At 43.7% G+C, this 15,895-nt stretch overlaps 2 protein-coding genes across 6 annotated transcripts in view; one reads left to right on the forward strand and one right to left on the reverse strand.

The window, feature by feature from the left end:
• Window positions 1–1,210: 1,210 nt before the first annotated feature.
• The window catches only part of tmem244 (transmembrane protein 244), a 31,842-nt gene continuing 17,157 nt past the window's right edge, over window positions 1,211–15,895 (reverse strand). For 2 of the 5 annotated variants that reach the window (XM_060913667.1, XM_060913664.1), the window contains 5 exons: window positions 10,145–10,230; window positions 8,885–8,961; window positions 5,697–5,822; window positions 1,556–1,600; window positions 1,211–1,395 (listed from right to left, as the gene is read on the reverse strand). In XM_060913667.1, the coding sequence (XP_060769650.1) occupies window positions 1,298–1,395; window positions 1,556–1,600; window positions 5,697–5,822; window positions 8,885–8,961; window positions 10,145–10,209 (411 nt within the window). In that variant the 5' untranslated portion in view covers window positions 10,210–10,230 and the 3' untranslated portion in view covers window positions 1,211–1,297. Of the gene's footprint in view, window positions 1,396–1,555; window positions 1,601–5,696; window positions 5,823–8,884; window positions 8,985–10,144; window positions 10,231–10,357; window positions 10,407–15,895 lie in introns of those variants that run through there. The other 3 variants (XM_060913668.1, XM_060913665.1, XM_060913666.1) reach the window with 3 other exon arrangements.
• The window catches only part of l3mbtl3 (L3MBTL histone methyl-lysine binding protein 3), a 60,787-nt gene continuing 59,507 nt past the window's right edge, over window positions 14,616–15,895 (forward strand). The window contains exon 1 of the mRNA XM_060913597.1: window positions 14,616–14,657. The gene's annotated coding sequence lies outside the window, so the exon portion shown is untranslated. The remainder of the gene's footprint in view (window positions 14,658–15,895) is intronic.

Genomic DNA, 15,895 nt, shown 5'->3' on the forward strand with positions numbered 1-15,895 from the left:
ATTAAATGTCATTGAAATAACTTCTTAGTCTGTTGAGACATGGCCCATTATAAGTTTTTCCTTTACTGTATTTACTAGTTTACTGAGCGCGCTCCGGGGCGGGCTGGCGCTAGCTAGCTAGCTAGCGCTCCGGGGCTGGCTGGCTGGTGCTAGCTAGCTAGCTAGCGCTCCGGGGCTGGCTGGCTGGCTGGCGCTAGCTAGCTAGCGCTCCGGGGCTGGCTGGCTAGCTAGCGCTCCGGGGCTGGCTGGCTGGCTAGCTAGCGCTCCGGGGCTGGCTGGCTGGCTAGCTGGCGCTCTGGGGCTGGCTAGCTAGCGCTCCGGGGCTGGCTGGCTGGCTAGCTAGCGCTCCGGGGCTGGCTAGCTAGCGCTCCGGGGCTGGCTGGCTGGCGCTCCGGGGCTGGCTAGCTAGCGCTCCGGGGCTGGCTGGCGCTCCGGGGCTGGCTGGCTGGCTAGCGCTCCGGGGCTGGCTGGCTGGCTAGCGCTCCGGGGCTGGCTGGCTCAGTAAACTAGTAAATCCAGTAAAGGAAAAACTTGAGACTGAAAGGTTTTAACAGTCATCCAAATGACTGAACGTAAACATTGTTACAGTAACATACCAGCTACTGTTGTTGACATTAGCTAGCTTGCCATCCAAAATGGCGGACACCGGGGCGTCACGTGACCCTGTGACGTCAGGTGAAATACCTCAATACAGCTAGGGTTACAATGGGGGGTGGGTCCTCTGGTAACCTTGAGAGTTTGACTTCCCCACTCACATCTGTATTGCAACATGCCTTGTCAGACGGTAGTAAGTACCATTTTAATGATGGTCTTTGGTATGACCTGACCACGAGTAGAATTTGCAATCTCCCAATCAAGAAGTGGACACAATAAACACTAGGCCAACTCATGGTGGCCAGTAAGTTTATACAGTATATAATTCACTTGTTCTAATAATACAGTGCTGTAAATTTAACACTTATCCACTACACATTCAGTTTTGATTACACGCACATGTAAATCCTACACCTGACCAAACCAACAGATGGAAAGATTTCTCCTTCTCACATGTTTCTCAGCTCTTTCTGCTGCGGCTGTGACAATGCGCCGTGGGTTGTGACCTCTGTGATTCTCCATCATACACAAATCACAGATGCAGGTTTGATTTATTGGTACATTTACATTTATTCACTCTGGACACAAACACACCTTGAAACAGAAAATATGCAGACACAAAATGTTTTTACAGTGTTAAAAGTCAGAAAAAGAAAAAAATAAATAAATCCAGCACATGATCTTGAGTGTGAAGAGAAATGGGTCAGAAGTTCTGGAGATCCTCAGGATGCACGAAATTATTCCGGAAAAGATGATACGCCAGAATCTGACCACCGAAGATCATCATGAGTAAACCTGAACCTGGAAAGAAACTGGATCTGAGCGTGGTTTAGACACTAAAATCACTTTGGACATGAAGGTAGATGGAATTAATTTTGTCAAACGAATCCAGGAATGGATTAAAAGTGAAATCAGTCCGGAGGAACCGGAACCAGGAGTCAGGATGTGAGACCGGACTCACCGAGAGCGATCCACCAGTGCTGCGTGGAAGGGAAATCGGCCATGACTGAAACACAAACACAAACAAATGCTTTTCAGAGAAGCCCAAACATATCAGCATTTCAAATGTTATATTTAATTTCTTTCGTTCTTTCATAATTTCATTATAATTATTCTCTTCTAATTTGGCCTCATTTTCTATCAAATGTGCTTCAGAAATGAAAGGGTTACTGTCCTGAAAGCATTAAAATTGAGTTATCCAATGAAATTATTTTGTTTGTTGTGTCTAGGCTGAGAAGAGTTTTGAGCTGCTCACTCATTGGTTCAGACTTCATTGCCGGGACAGAAGGCCATGTCAGTGTATGTTTATGTAGGAAGTGACAGATGAATTAGCCAATCAGATTTTGATTTATAGTGGGCGGGACCAAAAATGTATCGCCCTTGGCTTTCTTGAAGGCCAACATGAGCTTAACCATGGGTCAGCGCAGTCAGCGTAGCAGTGAGATCACCTTCCAGCCAGTATAGCGTTCATCAGTAGTGTTAGCGAATGCTAATAAAGTGCTCAAGCCAGTGCTATCAAGAGCTACAGGCTAATGACTGAGAAACTAAGATTTCTGTCTCCAGACTCTTCTTCCACACTGCACGTTTACTACAGTATTTTTCACTCAGACTAAAGTATTCATTTCCTTGTGTAATTTACTGAGTTACTTTTAAAATCAACATCGACAGCTACACACAACAGAGCAACCTGGCAGCCTGCCGCTAATCCCTTACAAAATACTTTGCCCTGTTGACTGTAGGTGCTAAAGAAGGCAACTGGACTTGCTTGAAATCCTTGAAGATGTTTCACCTCTCATCCAAAAGGCTTCTTCAGTTCTGTCTGACTAGTGGGGAGTTCCAGGTATTTATCCTCTAGTGGACCAAACGCAACCCTAAGGAGAGTCGTTGAGGTCACATGGGTCGTTGACCCTCTCGGTCATCCTGTAGGTGTTGGGGTCACTGAAGGCTGGGTGTGAAAGGTGTTAGCAGCCTTGAGGATTGTTAGGGTGATCTGTGGGTTGTTGGCTCTCTCTGCAATCATGTGAGTCATTGAAATCAGCTGAGTCTTGATGTGTATTCAGTTTTCTGGGAAGTGTGCCAAGGACTGCATTGTAGGTGGCTGAGAAATGGTGTCTCAGATCACCTCCTCTGTTCAGTGATGGTTGTTCCAGGTTGACGAAGATGGCTTCTTTTACTCCTCTTTCAAACATTCAGTCTCTAGGCTGCTAACACCGACCACACCTGGCCTCCACTGACCCTAACACCTACAGGATGACCGAGAAGGTCAACGACCCATATGACCTCAATGACTCTCCTTAGCCCATGTTTACATTAGACCGTATCAGCGGATCATCAGATTAATGTTTTTAAAACGATTAGTGTGCACACAGCAACACCAATACACGATTTGCGTGCACACAACAATACCAATACACGGATACGCTCGGCTCTGCAGGCATCCTGCGCTCCAAATCACTCTGCCCTGAACAGCGAGTGCCCTCTGGAGGGTGCGCACTCCGGCCCTGTGCAGCTCACAGAGCGCGCGAGTGAAGCACACTAGCAGTGTTTTCGGGACTGAGCCGCTGTGTGTGTGATCCCAGCGCATATCACTTACCACTTGCAAGTGGAAGGATGGCAAGCCTAAAGACAATCATAACTACACAATGAGCAGTATTTGCATCAGTATTTGCAGTATTTTCATACTTTTATACTCTTTAATGAAAGGTGATACAAGGCGGAAGTCCGCGCCGTTTTTCAGCAGTCGCGTCACATGACCAACGCCAGCGAATCAGGAAGGTGGATGTCACAGTGACGTTGTCCAATGAGACGCCAGCTAGAGCTCAGCACAGCGTATCTGCGTATTCTGAATGTTTACACAGCACCGGAGCTGACACGATCTGGATTGAATACGTGGACGCTGGAGGATTCCCGTTTCCCGGCGTTTCCAGGCGGTTTAATGTAAACGGACAGTGCATCCGCGAAGAAAACGAGACAGATACGGTCTAATGTAAACGTAGCCTTAGAGTTGCTTTTGGTCCACTAGAGGATAAATACCTGGAACTCCCCACTAGTCAGACAGAACTGAAGAAACCTTTCGGATGAGAGGTGAAATGTCTTCAAGAATTTCAAGCAACTCCAGTTGCCTTCTTTAGCACCTACGGTTTACAATGACCTGGATGACTGAGAACCTTCATGGACTTTGCCCTGTTGCTTTTTTGGTGTCTAGCTAAGTTTTGGCTGAGCTCAAGTCCTATCTCTAATATGAATGGTTTGCCACTGAACCTGAATGATCTTTGGATGAGAGATGGAACACGGACAACAACATGAGTCCCAGAATTTACTTCTTACACAGCAGTTTTCCAGTGATTCAGTGTTAAATTTATTCATGATTGACATTTTTATCCATTTAAATTTACATTTAATGTTGTGGAATGTTTGTGAAACAGTTACCTCACATCAGTTATAGCAGCTATATACAAATGGTCATTTTTCCTTTCTTGATGTTAATAATTTTTAAAAATATTCCAATTTGACCAATTCTGACCAATCAGAACCCACAGCATAAAACATCGCAAAATGTTTATTGCAATAAAAACAGTGGTGCATTGAATGTCCTGTTGTGTTACTCAAGCATTCTTTTTGAAGAATTTTCAGAGCCTGTACCTTATTCTATTAAAAAAAAAAACTGAGGACGTCAGTAGGATCCACTGTGCGCACGACCTTTTTAATACAGCGGGGTTTATGGACACGTCGCTGCTAATTGGGTAACACATCTGACACGCCCACCAGGCAAGAGAAAACGTAGCTCAAAGCTCGTTACATCACGTTTCACACTGTTTCAAGGAAACATCGTTCAACATCAAATGATATCGATAAAGATAAAAATCACATCGTCATTTTTTGCATGTTGATAATTCACGTTTGAAGTCCAATATTTTAAATAAAACATTTACTCCATTCCTCAAACAAGTGTTGCCAGGCAAAACAAACCTTGCCCGGCAGCACTTATTTTATACCTATATGTTAATAATGGTAATATTTCTCAATCATCAGCTGTCCAGTTATAGTCCTATGAAAATCCATGACCTTGAGTTTGACATTTCAAAGTCATTCAAGGTCAAAAGGTCATGGCGGCAACTGAAAGCCCATATGGGACTTCTTATATGTTGATAATGGTAAACATCTGGCTATCATTAACCATTTTAAAAGTTATAGCCCTCTGAAAACCCATGACCTTGAGGTTGACCTTTCAAGGTCACTCAAGGTCAAACGTCATGGTGCCAAATGAAAGCCCATATGGCACTTCCTATAAGTTGATAATGGTAAATATCTGTCTACCATCAACCATTTTCAAGTTATAGTCCTCTGAAAATCCGTGACCTCGAGTGTGACCTTTCAGGGTCACGCAAGGTCAAAGATCATGGTGCCAAATGAAAGGCCATATGGAAGTTTCAATATGCTCATCATAAACATCATAGTAAACATCTGTCTATTGGCAACCGTTTGAGTTATAATGGAAAATGTGTTATTTTGACTAATGACCTTGACCCCCCTGACTTTTAACCCCAACTGCTACAGAGACTGTCCAAGCTACCCCATCATGTAGCATATGGTTGGAAGCAGAATTGAAAGATGCACATTTTGGTTTTGGTTTGAAGTCAAAATGATACATTTGAAGAAAGTTATGACACACAAATGATTTTCAACTTTCTGGTGAGCTTGACCCGATTACTCCCAAAATTAGGTAATCTACAGACCATTGCCCACCTACCCTGAGAATTTGAAGTTAATCAGTGCAACCATCCAGATGCTAGATTGTTAACAGATAGACACACAAACAGACAAACAAACAAACCGCCCTGATTACAATACCTCGCCCTGCTGACTCCGTTGCAGGTGAGGTAATAAATGTAGAGGTCGGCATGGTGTCTAAATCTTTAAACGTGATTGTCTCCTTTTCACTTTTGTGAGACTTTAGAATGTCAGAACTTCGTTTCCGGTTGAGAAACAAAGTTTCATGAACATCAGGATGTTGCCATGTGAAAGGATTTTCTGAGTTGGGTTCAGTTTTGAAGGGGCACATGGAATTTATTTGAAAATCTCTGAACATAAACATTCCATACCAGCGACCGTCAGGCCGACATGTAGGAGCGTGATGGTGATGGCGTAGTCCCACACCCACTCCTCCACGATCCAGGCGAATATGAGTCCTCCCACGACGTATGTCACCTCTGTCGAAATCACACTCACTGCACGAGAAACAGATCCATAGTCATGAAAGTGATGAATACAGAGTTTAGGAAAGTCCTCGGCTCTGGAAATAGGGCAAGCGCAATACTCTGTGTTGGAAATGGAAGTCTGTTTTAGTCTGTAAAAAAGTTTGTGGATTTAAAAAATATATATCTAAATGGCAGGATCTGAGCACTCACGGGTTGAGCTTTAAAGCCTGTGACAAGATGTTATGATGTTTTCGCTTCCATTTGTTTGTTCATTTCCAACATAACTCGAGATTAGTGAACGGATTTTGATGAAATTGGAAGGAAAGGTGAGCCATGGGCCAAGGAACAAGTGATTAAATTTTGATGCAAATCCAGATATGCATGCAGATCCAGGATTTTTTTTGTTTGTTCCCAATGTAACTCAAAAAGTAGTGAATGGATTTGGATGAAATTTGGTGGACAGCTTTAGTATTACTCTAAGATCAAGTGATTTGATTTTGATAACATGTATCTTGGTGGAGGTATGAGCTCTACTCAACCAAGTGCCCTTATAGCTATTATCATCATCATCATCATTATGATTATAATTGCGGGGTTGCATATGATGTCACGTCTGGTTTCTTCCATCACAGAGTCATGCACATGGAGGTGTAGGTACCGCCTGTCTCGTCTTTTAGGACTACAACTCCCATTGATAATTTCCGCAGTGACCTCCGTTACGGCTGGGCGGGATTACCTACGTCACTTCCTCCATGACTTTATAAGTGACCCGGAAACTCCCAGCTCACTCTCTCTCTCGTCGTGGATTTCAAGCCGTCCAGACACAAAGAGATACCCTGCACCAGAAAACCCAAGAAAAGACACCTTTCTTGCAAGAAACAGAATTTAGCGCGTTTTCTTTTGTTTACCACTGGCCACGGTAAAAATCCAGAATCGCGCGATCTAACTCAGATGAGTTACAACCGGTTTTTATTTGTATTATGAGTAACGTTACAAAACTGCCGCCCAGAGCAGTTTAATTAAAAGTTAGAAGCGACCGGATTCCTTCTAACTAAATCGCTGTGCACATTGTTGATCAGAGACTTTTCTCCATGAACTACGAAGCGTTCGGACCAAGAAATCCTCTGCTTTCACAGAACGCCCCACGTGCTCCATTGGACTCCAAAAGTCTCGGAACATCTCTACGTAATCTTGCATAGGAGCAAGATACTAAGTAAGACTGGCATTTTGGGCAGAAACTAGTCTTAGGAATTAGCTTTATGAAGTAGTGTGAATTTAAACTCAGGAACGGTTTATTTGTTTACACTGTAGACACTCAGCGTGTTGAATTGATAATTGTTCTATTTTGTTTTGATCTCTCAATTGTTAATAGATAAGTGTTGCATGCTCTTTTCTCTATTCCTTTCTAACACTTTAATTTCATTATTACACATATTTTGACCTCATCAAGATTTCAGTGGATTTAGTAGTGTTATAAGCTAGTGGAATTGGCTGCTACGGCTAATTCTTTTGTCTCATTAGCAACAGGGCTAATCTTTTGTCTCCAACACGTGGTGACCCCTCCTCCACACACACACACACACACACACACACCTAACATTCCTTTGTCTTAGCTAGCAACCAAAGCTAGTCCTTTGTTTACCACGAGGCCCACACACACACACACACACACGCTCATCAAGTATATGACTATATCATATTTGTATATAATGTATTCAACTGCTATTATTCAATTTTTATCATTGTTATAATAAATTCAATTATTCTGTTAAACTGTGTCTGTGGTTGTACCGATACTTTTCGAAGTCATCCAATCTCAAAGAATTCCAAGGTGCATATGAGTTATGTAATACCGTAAGTGATCATAATAATTTGGAATATACCATAATTTAGCTGTTTGGTTTATTATTAAGCACCAAAATTAATGGTATTATTAATGAGACTGATTTAATGAGACTGATTTAATGAGATTGATCACTTAAGACCAATTGCACCTACAGAGGGCAAACAACTTATTACACAGCAAGCGACTCAGAGATGCGACACTGCAATTCGCGAACAAAATGCCACTTTGCTGCTGTGTGTTTGGCTGCTCGAACCGCTCAAACAGAGAAATGGGGAAAAATTTCTTCAGGATACCTAAAGAAGTGTCAAAGGTGCTAAAGTAAGAAAACTGATGAAATCCTGCCAAGAGAAGTGGCTCTTGAACCTTTCTCTTTCTTTGAGTGGAGTTCAGTTGGACCACGCTCGCATTTGATCACTTTGTTAAAGGTTTTAATCGACTTCAAGCCCCTTAGGGGTTTCTTTAAACTTATGTGGATCAGATTTTCCTCGTGTGCTTTGATTTTCTTGAACACTTTTGGCATAAACTTCAACAAGTTTGTCGTGTTGAGTTGCTCGGTTGCGATCTCTTCCCTTTATCCACTTGAAATATTATGAAAATTTGCCCAGGACATATTAGATAGAAGACAGATTTTCATAGTTATGTGGTATAGTTTCAGAAACTTCAGTTTTTGGAGCTGTTCTACTAGTTTTCACCGTCTATGCATGTGCTCACTTTCTAACATGAAAAAACAGGACGCCAAGCAAACATCATTTACACACGACTTCAAGAACAAGCACGATAAGTTGTGCCGAACAAGGCTTTAAAACAGCGCTTACCCTGACAAATATCAGTCATAGATTTCCTTCTAACACTTTTACACCCAGATCGTGGACCCAGCCACTGGTGAAAAAGTTGTGAGCCTCCATGTTCTTGTGGTTCTTGAACTGCTTGCACGTGTAGAACTACGTCTGTGCGACCAAGTAGTTTGAAATGTCTACTTCTGTTATGGCCGGTAAATCTTTAAAATCATAGGAAAAATCTTTCTTCTTGAGTATTTAGGGATCTATAGTTTCATATTTTTTGCCGATATCTAGCTTGAATATTGGGTTCTAAGGTCTTGTAATAATCTGAGAACTCGCATACGCGTCTTGCCTCCACGGCTGCCATATTGGAATGTTTGCCCTCCAGCTGACAACCAGAAGTGAGGCCGCACACCAAAGACTCATGTGATTGCAACCCAGCAATTATTATTAATAACTTGGCTTACCTAAATATTTGGGGCTGTTCCACGAAGGCTGTATTTTGTAGTTGAAAGGCGCTAATAAGCTGTCCGCCTCGTCTACTCTGATACAACACACAAATACACACTGACATTGACAAAAAAATAAAACAAAAACACAGACGATATTAAAATATCCCTTTAAAAAACAGAAATGCAAATGTGCTAAAGAATGAAGACTCTTAACGAAAACCTTTGGCCAGAATGGACATTTTCACACTGATCCCTTTAGCCAAAATGTCAGCCAATCCACATTCACTGTCTGACTTTTACTTTATCAGTTTTGTCCTGGAGCTCACAAGTAATGCAAGTACGTCCACTTCAGCCAAAATCTATTCTGCAATAACAACAGCCATGAGAGCCTGTATATGGAACTAATATGCAACGTGACTAAGAATGAATGAAAGTTATCAAGACCAACTAACATGACCATAAACGTAAAGTAAAATCAGTGAAAGATAATCTAATTCATGCAACATCCCGTTTACTCCAAATGTAACTGATCAGCCAGGTAAAGTTTGCGTCTTTAACTTTACGTAGCTAACGTGGAAATGGACATCTCTGACACCTATGACGCCATCAAGCTCTGCTGTCTCATCCTTTATTTAAAGATTATCTTTTTTTTTTAATGACAGATTTATCATCTGCGTCATCAAAACAAACAGAGCTAGGAAAAGGTTTCTGGTTCTCCAAGATGGCTGCCACTATAAATAACATTCTACTGAAGTTTAGTTTTTGTTTATCGATGACAGGAAGCGGCATCATTAGAGACGTGGCAGAAATGTGAAGGATTTTGGCTGAGAAAGACATCCATGACTTGTCAGCTATATTAATGTTGCTGAAAGGGTTGGCAAGTTTCAGCAAGTCCCGTACATTTCAAAAACAGCACAAATGGACCAGAAGCCCAAAAAGTTCTGGGTTTAGAAACAAGTTCACTGTGGTGCACATGCATTTCTGATGGACGTTACAGACTTCATGATCCAATCCCCTTTTCCTTCTTCCAGTCTATTAACACATTAACTTTGTTTGCCTTTGTGACGAGCCCGAGATAAGCCCACTTTGGGGTAAAATCCATGTCCATGGCAACCCTGATTGTAGCTTCATAGCAAGACAAAAAGAAACACCAAACTTGTGTCTTTAACAAGCGTGTGCTTTACCACAGCTGAAATGTGTAACAGGAAACCTTTTACAGGCCACAAGGAATTAGAACTCATGCTACAGGAAGCCAAAGCCACACACATGACTTACTTCAGGATGCCGATGCACAAACTGACAGCGATGTAGTAAAGCGAGTAGAAACACACCAAACACATGAACAGGTTCTGAAGAACTACCTGGAAAATGAAATACCACAATTAATTGAGCATCATGCACAAAACAAAAGCATTGACTATTATAGATATTTATGCGTCAGGAATGAGTAAATGATTAGGGTAGGGTGGGGTAGGGTGTGGCAGCTACCTCTAGCTACATGCTTTTCATTTCCTTAGCACAACAAATCACATTTGTGTGACGAGAATATAAAATCTCCAGACACATGCTGAACTACAACATCAAGCATTAGTGATATGACTCTTTTCAGTGAGTCAAATTTGTCTCAGCTCAGAGTCGATTCGTTCAACATACAATCAGGTCTAATGATTCTTCTTCTTTGTTTCATGCTAAAATTATTTCATGGTATCTTATTTTATCTAATTAATAGAATGATTGGAATCTTAATGGGTTTCTACTTCTACAGGACATGATTTGGATCACAGCGTTCAAATCAAAGAGTCAAGTGATTCATGAACGTCACCATGAATTAACATACAACTGTCACAGGAAGTCAGTGATTCTTGATTTGCCCATCTGTTTCCTTTCTTAAACGAATTCTGTTTGCTAATCTTTCTAAATTAGCAGCACGGGCAGCACGGTAGTGTAGTGGTTAGCACAGTCGCCTCACAGCCGGAAGGTTCCGGGTTTGAACCCAGCGGCCGGTGAGGGCCTTTCTGTGTGGAGTTTGCATGTTATCCCCGTGTCTGCATGGGTTTCCTCCGGGTGCTCCGGTTTCCCCCACAATCCAAAGACATGCGGTTAGATTGACATGGGGCGGCCTTGAGCTAAGGTGCCCTTGAGTAAGGTACCGAACCCCTGACTGCTCCCCGGGCGCTCTGGTGTGGCTGCCCACTGCTCTGAGTGTGTGTGCGTGTGTTTACTGCTTCAGATGGGTTAAATGAAGAGGATGAATTTCACTGTGCTGGAAGTGTGCATGTGACAAATAAAGGTTTCTTCTTCTAAATTCACCCTACCCTATATCAATTGGTGCTGCGTTCTATTTACTCATCAATCCAACCAAACCTTTACAATAATCCATGAAATGTCTTTGAAACACCGTGACCACGTTATTAGACATTTTATCTCGCTGTGGATCTCCTGAACCCGAGATGAAGAGCTTTACCCATGTGTCGTTGAGCTTGGTGTTGAGCGTCAGCATGCACCGGCGTTTGATCTGAGGTGTCCCACAGCACCGGCAGCAGTAATCCCAAAACATGAAGACCACACGCTTTGTGTTTTTTCATCCAATATACAGAACACACACACACAATCTCAAAACAGACAATGCTAGCAAAGCAGTACTATGCTAACTCTGTGTGTGTGTGTGTGTGTGTGTGTGTGTGTGTGTGTGTGTGTGAGGACAGGTTTTAATGGGATTAGCAACATGCTTCAACCTGAGCTGGATTAAACCCACTCTGAAGGTTTGAGGTGGACAAAAACATGCTGGACATTCATTGTTTACATGTCATAAACGAGCTGTAAAAAGGACTAAAATAACCCTCAGGCCTCAGCCTGTTTTGCACGCGTGTGATGTCATTTCCTGTTCCTTTGACGAGCCTGGAATTTACTTAATCCTGACACTGTGCTGTCTTTAAGCCCGTCCAAGATGAACTTGTTCTCCTTTCCAGATTTGGAGAAAGAACCATTTCGTTTAATATAGTGCTTTATTTTTTATTTATTTCATCCTGTTTGATTCTCCTCAGTCACTCAAGCCTCCACTTTCTGACTGAAATGCTTTACTAAGGACATATTAAAAGTATAGTCATTTTGCTGATACGCAAAATGCAAATGTAGAGCTTCCTTCAAAACCATGCCTTCAAAGCATATGCTACTAGATATGATTCATTTGCAAACGATTCAGCCATTTTGAACAAATCGCTAAGGTAAATAAATCATGTTTTGAGTGATTCGTTTCATTCCACTGACTCTGTTCGAGAACCAGGAAGTCAGTTTTGGTTGAATGTGTAAATATCACTTTGGCGTCTCTGCATGAATCATGTGAATCATATCTGCGGAACCTGACCCACGCTTTTGATTCAGTGAATCCTTTTGATCATGGATAACACTGGCATGCTTTTTTTTTAAACACTCTCGAGTGTTACAGCTATTATAAATGACCATACAATTTTATAATACCAGAATAGAGGCGAATTAGTGAATTTCACCACACCCTGAGTGACAAGTCACACCTGCTCATCACCGATCTACATACAAAATCTAGGATACCACTTTCTAAAACTGCATATTGCACCTTTAATATTTGTGCTCGATTTGATGTGATTTGAAATATTTGACTCAAAAGTGAATTTTGGATTATTTTTTGTGTCGCAAATTTGTATTAAGCATCTAATATTTGTAATAAAATGATAATCTGAGTAATAATGTGTAACAGTGATTTTATCAGGGTGAGAGCATCCTGAGGCATGATTCGAAACTCCCTGATGAAATACACCAGTGTTTATTATTAATAATAACAACAATAAATAATAATAATAATAATTGCAACAAACAATTCATCTGCCATGCAGCATAGTCCACTAAGCATGGGTCATTGTTGCTAAGCAGCACGGCAAAGATTAGGCTATCCATGGACTAGCAACACCTGAGCAACGACATAGCAACACCTTAGCAACCATCTAGCAACACCTTAACAACCACTTAGCAACATGTCTGTAACACCCTAGCAAGCATCAAGTAACACTTTAGCGACAATCTAGGAACACCCTAGCAACCACCTACCAACACCTTTGCAACACCCTAGCAACCACCTAGCAATCACTTAGCAACATCTAGCAACACTTTATCAACCACATAGAAATACCTTAGCAACCACCTAGCAACATGTTTGCAACACCCAAGCAAGCATCTAGCAATGCCTAGCAACCACATAGCAACATTTTTGCAACACCTTAGCAGCCACCTAGCAACACTTTAATAACCACATAGCAACACGATTGCAACACCTTAGCAACCATCCAACAATAGCAAACATCTAGCAACACGTTAACAACTACTTAGCAACACATTTGCAACACCCTAGCAAGCACATAACATATTAGCAACATCCTAGCAACCACTTAGCAACACCTTTGCAACCACATAGCAACACCTTTCCAACACCCTAGTAATCACTTAGCAACACTTTAGCAACACGTTTGCAACACCCTAGCAAGCATCAAGCAACACCTTAGCAACACCCAAGCAACCACCTAGCGACACCTTAGCAACACTTTATCAACCACATAGCAACACCTTTGCAACACCCTAGCAACCACCTAGCAAGACGTTTGCAACACCATAGTATCACACTCCCATTTTCTCAGGGAAATGCATCTTTAGTTAATCATTCATTCATTCATTATCTCTAGCCGCTTTATCCTTCTACAGGGTCGCAGGCAAGCTGGAGCCTATCCCAGCTGACTACAGGCGAAAGGCGGGGTACACAGGGCTGACACATAGACACAGACAACCATTCACACTCACATTCACACCTACGGTCAATTTAGAGTCACCAGTTAACCTAACCTGCATGTCTTTGGACTGTGGGGGAAACCGGAGCACCCGGAGGAAACCCACGCAGACACGGGGAGAACATGCAAACTCCACACAGAAAGGCCCTCGCCGGCCACGGGGCTCGAACCCAGGACCTTCTTGCTGTGAGGCGACAGCGCTAACCATCTTTAGTTAATTAATTTATTACTAATAATATTTGCAACGGGGCGGCACGGTGGTGTAGTGGTTAGCGCTGTCGCCTCACAGCAAGAAAGTCTGGGTTCGAGCCCCGTGGCCGGCGAGGGCCTTTCTGTGCGGAGTTTGCATGTTCGCCCCGTGTCCGCGTGGGTTTCCTCCGGGTGCTCCGGTTTCCCCCACAGTCCAAAGACATGCAGGTTAGGTTAACTGGTGACTCTAAATTGAGCGTAGGTGTGAATGTGAGTGTGAATGGTTGTCTGTGTCTATGTGTCAGCCCTGTGATGACCTGGCGACTTGTCCAGGGTGTACCCCGCCTTTCGCCCGTAGTCAGCTGGGATAGGCTCCAGCTTGCCTGCAACCCTGTAGAACAGGATAAAGAGGCTACGATGAGATGAGATTTCTTCTCCTTTCCATTCTGTGAAACTCTAACAGTGTAACCTTTTCACACGTGGTGCATTAAATCCAGAATACAGCTGTTCCGCGGCTCAGCCAATCAGATTTCAGAACCGCTTTATAACGCAGTTTGATCGATTTTATTGTGGAATATTATTTTTAATAAGTGAAACATAAAGTGTCCTTACACTGCAGGGACGGACACGGAGTTTGTAAAGGTGTAAGATTTCTTCTAATTTTGGATAAAACTTTCAGTTTATTGGCGTCTCAGCCAGCAACAACAGCAGTCCCAGCAGCGGCGTAGTGCGCATGCGCAGTGTGTCCGCTGCCTGGGCAACTGGGTATTAGTCGTGGGAGAATTTGGGTAAGAGACAAATTAAACTAGAATAAAACTGTTTGAGCTGCGTGTTGAAGGGATGAGACAGTGCTCTACACAGTGCTGCACTTTTATTTGTTTTTAATCGCGGGGCGCTTCCAGTTAAACTCGGCTAACAGTGTAAACCGCCCTGCGCGCGCCACCAGGAAGAGCTTCAGGGCGAATCAAACACTTCAATGGAACAAGAGTTCAGAGAAACCGGAAGCAGCCGAGGAGAGGAACAGGATACAGTACAGTGAGAGAGAGTGTGAGAGACAGACAGAGAGAGTGAGTGTGTGAGAGAGAGTGTGAGAGACAGAGTGGGAGGGAGAGTGAGTGAGTGAGAGGGAGGGAGAGACAGAGTGGGAGGGAGAGTGAGTGAGGGAGTGAGAGGGAGGGAGAGACAGAGTGGGAGGGAGAGTGAGTGAGAGGGAGGGAGGGACAGACAGAGTGGGAGGGAGAGTGAGTGAGTGAGTGAGAGGGAGGGAGGGACAGACAGAGTGGGAGGGAGAGTGAGTGAGTGAGAGGGAGGGAGGGAGGGAGGGAGGGAGGGACAGACAGAGTGGGAGGGAGAGTGAGTGAGTGAGAGGGAGGGAGGGACAGACAGAGTGGGAGGGAGAGTGAGTGAGTGAGAGGGAGGGAGGGAGGGACAGACAGAGTGGGAGGGAGAGTGAGGGAGGGAGAGACACAGAGTGGGAGGGAGAGTGAGTGAGTGAGTGAGTGAGTGAGTGAGTGAGTGAGAGGGAGGGAGGGAGAGACAGACAGAGTGGGAGGGAGGGAGGGAGGGAGGGAGGGAGAGACACAGAGTGGGAGGGAGAGTGAGTGAGTGAGTGAGTGAGTGAGAGGGAGGGAGGGAGAGACACAGAGTGGGAGGGAGAGTGAGTGAGTGAGTGAGAGGGAGGGAGGGAGAGACAGACAGAGTGGGAGGGAGAGGGAGGGAGGGAGGGAGAGACACAGAGTGGGAGGGAGAGTGAGTGAGTGAGTGAGTGAGTGAGTGGGAGGGAGGGAGAGACAGACAGACAGAGTGGGAGGGAGAGTGAGTGAGTGAGTGGGAGGGAGGGAGGGAGGGAGGGAGGGACACACAGAGTGGGAGTGAGTGAGTGAGAGGGAGGGAGGGACAGATAGAGTGGGAGGGAGAGTGAGTGAGTGAGAGGGAGGGACAGACAGAGTGGGAGGGAGAGTGAGTGAGAGGGAGGGACAGACAGAGTGGGAGGGAGAGTGAGTGAGTGAGAGGGAGGGAGGGAGAG

The sequence above is a fragment of the Neoarius graeffei genome, chromosome 2 (assembly GCF_027579695.1).
Source record: "Neoarius graeffei isolate fNeoGra1 chromosome 2, fNeoGra1.pri, whole genome shotgun sequence".
Classification (NCBI taxonomy): Eukaryota; Metazoa; Chordata; class Actinopteri; order Siluriformes; family Ariidae; genus Neoarius; species Neoarius graeffei.